The sequence below is a fragment of the Octodon degus genome, unplaced genomic scaffold (assembly GCF_000260255.1).
Source record: "Octodon degus isolate 3935 unplaced genomic scaffold, OctDeg1.0 scaffold00064, whole genome shotgun sequence".
Taxonomy (NCBI): Eukaryota; Metazoa; Chordata; class Mammalia; order Rodentia; family Octodontidae; genus Octodon; species Octodon degus.
This window is the reverse complement of record NW_004524640.1, coordinates 5398952-5406700: the sequence shown is the minus strand read 5'-3', so window position 1 is coordinate 5406700 and position 7749 is coordinate 5398952. Positions and strand designations below refer to the sequence as shown.

The 7749-nt window shown below is 41.4% G+C and overlaps 1 protein-coding gene across 1 annotated transcript in view; it reads left to right on the top strand.

The window, feature by feature from the left end:
• Positions 1–7749, top strand: part of Casc1 (cancer susceptibility 1) — a 74881-nt gene that overhangs the window by 42748 nt on the left and 24384 nt on the right. The window contains exons 8-9 of the mRNA XM_023719041.1: positions 634–737; positions 3048–3360. Coding sequence (XP_023574809.1) covers positions 634–737; positions 3048–3360 — 417 coding nt within the window. The remainder of the gene's footprint in view (positions 1–633; positions 738–3047; positions 3361–7749) is intronic.

Genomic DNA, 7749 nt, shown 5'->3' with positions numbered 1-7749 from the left:
GGTGGGTGAGGGGTGGGGGTGGGTGATGGTGGTTCTGTACTCTTGATCATCAACCTGACTGGATTAAGAAGCACTTAGATTAGTGAAACACATTTCTGGGTGTGTCTGGGAAGGTCATGGAGAGCTATATCTAATCTCTGGCTTCTTTCTCTCAGATTCTTTTAACCTCCCATGCTTTGAGTATCTTTCCTGTGCCTCTTGACGCTCGTAGACCATGGGTTAAGATCGCTGAAACCATGAACCAAATTAAGCCTTTTTGACGTTCGGTGTTTTATGTCCAGCATTTTGTTTTAGCAGCAGAAAGCAGACTAATACTAGGAATGTGTGTGTACTATATACAAGTGCTCTACCTCTGTTCTATACGCTCCAGCCCTATAGGAGCAAATTGAATCATTAGACATCTTAAGGCAAACTGAGTAGAAAGAGAGACACATTTAATTACATGAGTGTTTTGCATGCTCTAGAGAATCTTTTAAAAAGTGTCTGTCACTTTGGTTGAGACTTATTTTGACGCAGGTGGTTCTTTTAGTAGCTAATGAAGGAAATCCAATAACATAAGTGAGGAAATAACTTGCCTATGTAGTATAATGTATAGGCTTTAGGCCCTTTGTAATTTTTTTTTCTCTCTTATAGCAAGCTAGTACTTTGGCAGATCTGGACACTGGAAATATGGAAAAAATCATTCAAGACGAAAATGTTACCCTGTATGTGTGGGCAAACCTCAAGAAGAACCCAAGGTAGCCTGTGGGTAATAGTTTCTCGGTGTCACCAGGGTCACCCCGTCTTTGGCAGGCATGTGCCTACTGTATAGCATGTACTGTACGTGGAGAGACCTATGACAGTCTCAGCCACCTGGAGTTTGAATTACAGACCTGCCATTTAGTTTAGGCCAGTTATTTAGCCTGGCTGAGCATCCATGATTGTATAGTGGAAATGGTTTGAGGGTTAAATATGAATATACATAAAAGTTAAAGCACTTTTCACTGTATCTACTACAGTGAAAAGGTTTTCCCCATTCTCTTCACCTACTTTAGCCCCTTTTTACACCCTAAAAGTAGAAATGACCCACATGGAAATCTAGAATTTAAAAAAATTCTGTCTATGTTTATGAACTCTTAAAAATAATGGATTTTACCAGTCTCCACTCTACCAACAGCGGAGAAGGGTTCCTTTTCCCCCACAGTCCCACCAGCATTTGTTATTGGTTGATGTTTGATGATAGCCATTCTTTTCTGGGGTGAGACAGAATCTTAGTGTTGTTTTACTTTGCATTTATTAGATGACCAGTGCTGTTGAACATTTTTCACATATTTATCTGCCAGTTTTAGTTCATCTGTATGTTTTTTTTTACAATGGTGTATTACTCAGCTATAAAGAAAGATAAGTGGGAGGCTTTATAGATAAATGGGCGCAACTGAAGACCATTCTCATAAGTGAAATAAATCAGACTCACAAGTTCAAACATCATACCTAGTGGAAGACACTGAAATAGTACAAAAGGCACAATAGATATTGTGAAAGGGAAAGAAACTGCTCCTAACTGGCCAAATAGCTCAGCAGATTAAAGCTCCTGCTTAGACAGACTGTAGCGGCTGGCCAGGGTTCGATCCCAGCTTGCTGTGCCAGCCCCGCCCCCGGGAGGCAATGAGACAGTGACTGAAACGGGCATGGTGGTTCGAGCCTGTAATCCCAGCACTTAAGAAGCTGAAAACAGGACAATCACTATGAGTCCAATCTGTGTAGTGAGACCCTGTAGGCCCTGCACAAAAAAACAAACAAAAACTTGCCTGTATCTGGTAATCTGAGCAACTACTTTGAAAATAACAATCTGCAATGTAATAACCATTGTGAATTTCCTATCTTGTGCTGAAATTCTGCATTGTTTTTATTACCTCTAAAATTAAAAAATAGATTTTGTATCATTGTCTTAGAGATATTTCCGCAACCATTTTCAAGAAAGGAAAGCCTTATAAGTGACTATGATGACAAATTCCTAATCGCTGGGTTGCTGCTTGATCTTAAACACTTCAAATCAAGTAGTATGGCAATGAATTTCATAGGACATTCAGCAGAATAAAAATTAGAAAGCTGAGGTTCTGCTCCCAGCTCTGAAGAGGCTGTGATACAACACAGGAAAAATATCAACTTTATTTTTTATATGAAGGAAATAACTGAAAGGAACAAAATATTTCCCGAGTTCCACTTATAGTTAAACCAGAAGCTTATATAAGCCCTTTTGTTGTACAATAGAGAGAAAAGAGAAGGAAATTAATTTGTATAGTTTTAAAGGAATTAAAAATAAATAGGTCGATAGTCTCTGGGCTAAGAAGAGAATTAGGTGGTGTCTCTTACTCCATTGGCAGGGTGGGGGCAGGGCCAGTTTGGTCTTCCTTTGATGATGATGGAGTGGACGGGTGTTATAAGGGTGCTAAATTCATGGCTGGGCATAAATTGAGCCCAACTGGCCGAAGGCCTGAGCAAAATCTGAGGTGGAGTGTATTTTTTGGTAATCATCAATAAGGAACCAAAGTTAAGATTTTGGAATTGGTTTCATTCGAGCACCAGGAGCTGTGTATGTTCGCACAAATATCTTCCCTTCCTGTCTCTCCTCAGGCAAAACAAAACTCATGTAAAGCGTTGCTAATCAAGCAGTAATGGAGGCCACAGACAGGATAACATGCAGAGTGTGTGTGTGTGTGTGTGTGTGTGTGTGTGTGTGTGTGTGTGTATTGAAGGGGGCCTTGAGGGGAAGAAGGAGGAAACCCTGAGTAATATCAGTATTAAGGTGTAGTTAGGCAGAAGGCCATGCACAGGCGACAGAAAGGGCTGTGGAGGTGGAGAAGAGTGTGTGTGTGGGCTTGTATTTCCGGGAGTGTTTTGAGAAAGATTAACTGGCAGCCACTGGGACCAAACACCGCACCCCCAACAGGTGTGGTCGGGACTCAAAACTGGAGTGAAATAAAACTGGAGGAACATATTGCTTACGGATACATGTGCAACACACCTCGGGCTTCCTAACTAATTTTGTTACCATGAATTATCAACAGGTACAAAAATGTGAAGTTCTCCAACACACGAACTGCATTTGAAATTCCAAAGATATTAGCAACAAGTGACATCGCTCTGCGGCTTCTCCACACACACTACGATCACGTCACTCCACTGCACAGCATGCGGGCGCCATCGGTCCAGGTCCAGGGCATCCAAGTGGTAGAGCTCTTCAAGAAGGAAGCAAAGATCACAGCAGAAGCAGGCAGCCAGGAGGAACGGAAACAGAGTAAAGCACAGGAGAGAGGCTCTGTCTTCAATAAAGAGGGAGAAATAAAATCTGAGGAGCAAAATGAAACTGAAGAACAAATGGTAGGAGATATTTAAATGTGTGCCTTTTGTATTCATATAATAAGTGTCGCTAGATCCCTTTAAAGCATTCTCAGGACTCTGAAACATTTCAGGTACATTTATTAGTTTTGGTGGTGGTGGTGGTGGTGGTGTATTTACCAGGGATTGAACTCAGGACCTTGAGTTTGCTAGGCATGCACTTATGCCACTCTGCTATCTCCAAAGCAGGACTCTGCAACAGCTAGAAATTGTCAGAAAGTCACTTTCTTTCCAGTACCTTCATTTTTAACTTACTCCCTCCTGTGCCCTCTGTTTCTCATCTTCCCCTCCTCCTCCTTCCTGCCCAGGAATTGCTCATTTTTATACTAGGATTGCACTTGGATAGCTTTCAAGCCATGTAAGTTTGGCATATTCTGTGTTTCAGACATAAGGGAACATGCTACGGAATACAAATTTATAGTAAATGATGACGGAAGGATTATTTTTTATTACTCTTACTTTCTCAACATTTGATTTTGTAAGAATAGAATTTTATAAAGCCACAGCTTGTTTTCTTAAAACATGGTACTCCACTAAAAACTTGTCATCTTTCGATAGAATACTTGAGCTTCTCTGTGCCTGAGCTGATGACAGTATTTACCTGCCCTGGTCAGTTTGACCTGGAGCACTCACAGAACATTCAAGGTGCCAGGTCCAGTTAAGGATGTAGTTGCAGACACACTAATGTGTTTTTGTTTAACGGAAATTACCATTAATATTTTGAATCAACGTGTTTAGAACATCATGGTAGCCATGAAAAGACCATCATGAAAGAAGATTTATTACAGGACTTTTTTTTCTAAAACAAAAATGCCATAAATATTTGGTAAAAAAATTGTAATCAAAGGCTATTCTGATTGGCAGTACTCCCAATTCCAGTGCTGATCCAATTCCAGTGATGATTTCAACTAGTGCCAGCGCTAATCCTGATTTCTAGGCTAGTCCCCATTGCACTGCAACCCCAGTTCAGTGCTAATCCCAGCTGCAGTGCTAATCCCAATTTCAGATCTCTTCCTCTCTCTCCTGAGAAGGACTTCTTTCTTCACACTTCACCTAAAACTATGGATGAAATGTTAAACTGGATTTCAGCATTTATATTTCTAAATCTCACTACAAACAAAATGGAACAACAATAGACTATGACAACATTGCAACATCCATGAGTGTTCAATCCCAAGATAAAAATTTGTACAAAGCAAACTCTTGTTTCCTGATTTGAAATCCAGCAAAGGACATGAACATTTGATAAAGCACAGCTAGCCAGTAAAAATGTGAAGATCTACTCGCCTAGGTAGGTGATGAAATTAGGATACTGTATCAGCTCTTACTTGGCATGGACAAAGGAGACATTTCACATACTGTTCTTAGCAGAGTGACTTTTTATAGTCTTCATTTGTCATTATATGAATATACCTATGATTTGTGATAGGCTGAGGCAGGAGGAGTTCAAGTTCAGTCTGGGCATGACCAACTTAGCTACTTAGGGAGATCTTATTTCAAAATAGGAAAGCAGTTGGGGGTGTAGCCAAGACCTTGGGTTCAACCTCCAGAATCACACACACAAAGTCCAGAGATTCATTGACGTCCATGAAGAATTACAAACTATTACATGATGTGGACTTTCTATGGTTTATATGAGGTGTATGCCTAAGATGTACCAAGATAGTCTAAAGTTACGAACTATTAGCAATGTGATTTTTTGGTTTTGTGAAGGGAGAAATATTTGTGAAAGCACAGAAAGAAAGCCTGAAGCCTCTTCAAGCAGTGGTGGGAGGGCTGGCCAATAGCTCAGCGGATTAAAGCACCTGCAAGCAGGCGAAAGAGCTAAGGGTTCGATCTGAGGGCCTGCCATGCTAGCTCCGCCCCCAGGGTGCGCTGAGATGGCAATTGAGACTGAGACTGGTGGTGCATGCCCGTAACCCCAGCTCTTGGGAGGCTGTTAACAGGCAGATCACTATGAGTTTGATCTAGTAGTGAGACCCTGAACACCCTGTATACTCTTCCCTAAAATAAAAAAAAAAAAAAAAAAAAGGCAGTGGTGGGCTTGAATTGTGTGGCTCCTGCCAGGCCCTGGGGTGCTGGCATCTCCTTTGGAGGTGGTTTCTAGGTTCTGTGTGTCCTAAGCAAAGAATTACTCAAGACAATGGTAGCAAGGTTTTACTGAAGGTAGGAAAAAGAACAGGCTCTGCAGAGCGAGTTTGAGCCCTACAGGGTGAGCCACCATGCAAGAGAATACAGGGACAAAAGCCCGGTGTGGACTGTACTCTTTGTGTCACCCATGTGTCAGGCTGCAGGCAGGTCTAGGATGTCCTATGAGAAGCCTGCTAGAGAGAAATCCTTGTGGAGGCATTTAGGTCTGTGCTGCGCATGTGTCCTCCAATTTTGTAATGAACAATCCATGCCCTCCTCCCCAGCCAGCTTTGCCCTGCCCCAGTCTCCCCTCTCCAGGGAGAAGCCATGTATAAATTGAATGATGGTGTACTTCAGTGATTTCCTGCTCTGCATTTCCATACCATTGGACTTTTCAGTAAATACGTGCTGAGCATGCGTTTTCCTCGTAGGAAATGTAACTGGATTTCCTGTTTTGCTATAAAAAGGGAAAAGTTGATGCTGAGCTTCTGCTACTGTGCTCAACAGTCTTGCGTTGTCTCGGAGGTTCCACTGCCCTGACTTCCGCTTGCCTTTCTAGACTTGTTCTAAATACACAGCCACAAAGGTCTCCCTGCAAGGCCAACAGAATTCTTAAACAGCAACTTGGGATTTTGTGGGAACGAATTTCTTTTCTTCTTGTAGCTTGGAATGAACCCAGGGCCTTCCCACTGAGATACACCCAACACTTTACTTTTTAATTTGAGGTGGGGTCTCCCGGTGCTGCTAAGCCGCACCTACTGGGTTCCTGCACCTTCCTGCCTCAGCCTTGGGAATGCGATGACAGGCTCGTGGTCCTGTGCTCTGCTATGAATTCAGCTTTGTATTCACAGTGCCTAGCAAAGGGCAGATTAAATGACAAGTTCAGTGATCACTGAATAAAAGAATAAATGAACAAATGGAAGGGTAAGTGACAAAGAGCAACCCCTGATTTGAGTCTGATTTGTTGTAAGTAACCTACTAAAGCCAGTTGCCCTTACACGGGATTCCTTTTGGAACTGGGGATTGAACTCAGACCCTTGCACTTAGCAGACAAGTGCTTACTCTACTGAGCCATCTGTCTGGCCCCCCTTATAGGGAACTCAATCACTGCTTGGGCTGTGCCCCTCAGAATTGTCCTGTGGTTAAAGATACTGCAATTAAGATGCTTCCCACTGGAGTTGAGCATGCTGGAGACTTTTATCTTCCCGTAGGAGTCCCTTGGGCTCTTAGGTCCCGCCCCTCTCTGCCCCATTCTGGCACTGGACTTGGTGATAGGCAGATTTTCCCTGCACCCCTAGCCTCAGGGGAGACACGCTCCTTGGATGGCAGATCAATCTGTGTCTGCTGTCATACTTATTTATATTTATTATCCAAATCTGCAGGCAGGAAGGAATAGTTATAACCCTAACCCATTCACAGTGCTGTTTTCATGTGGGGCAAATGTCAACATGTTCCTTTTCGTGGTATCTATTGTACCTTTCGGATTAGGGAACGGACAGCTGGGATGAGGGAAAGGAGAAAAGAAAGAAGGAAAGGAAAAAAATATACAGGTTATATACAAAGGATATGTTGGCTAGCCATACTACGGATTTCTGCTGGTCTGTTGAAAGGAACAGTTAATGCTTATTTTTTTTTTCTTTTTGGACCAGTGTTGCATGCTTATATTTGGTGGTCTAAGCAGCTAACTTGAGGATGGCAATGTGCAATATGCCAAACAGTGTTGAATTCCTATCATTTCGTTTAGTGAAATTCTGTATCATTTCTAATTTTTTTGAACTATTTTTATTCTCTTTCTTAAAAATGTCAGCATTTTAAAAGCTTGCATCAGTACGCATGGAATTCTATTTGTGGGTGTAAATTAGTGATTACTTGTAATATTAGTAGGCAGACCATGTTTTGACTGTTTTAGAAGCTCCTCTACAAAATTTTTGATTGCCTTTGTAATTTTTAATTTATAAATATTACATTTCTTATTTTTATAATGACTTTGGAGACTACACAGAAACTATGATACAATAATGTAGTAATTTATGGCCTATGATGCCTGGGTTGGTTTTATATATAAAATAATCACAAACCAAATTTTTTTGTTTTTTAAAATTTATTTATTTATTTATCTATTTTTTTGCTGAACCAGGGATTAAACTCAGGCCCTTGCGCTTGCCAGGGAAGCGCTTAGTCCACTGAGCCATCTCCCTGGCAAACCAAATATTTAATACTTTATTATTTTAAAAATCTCTT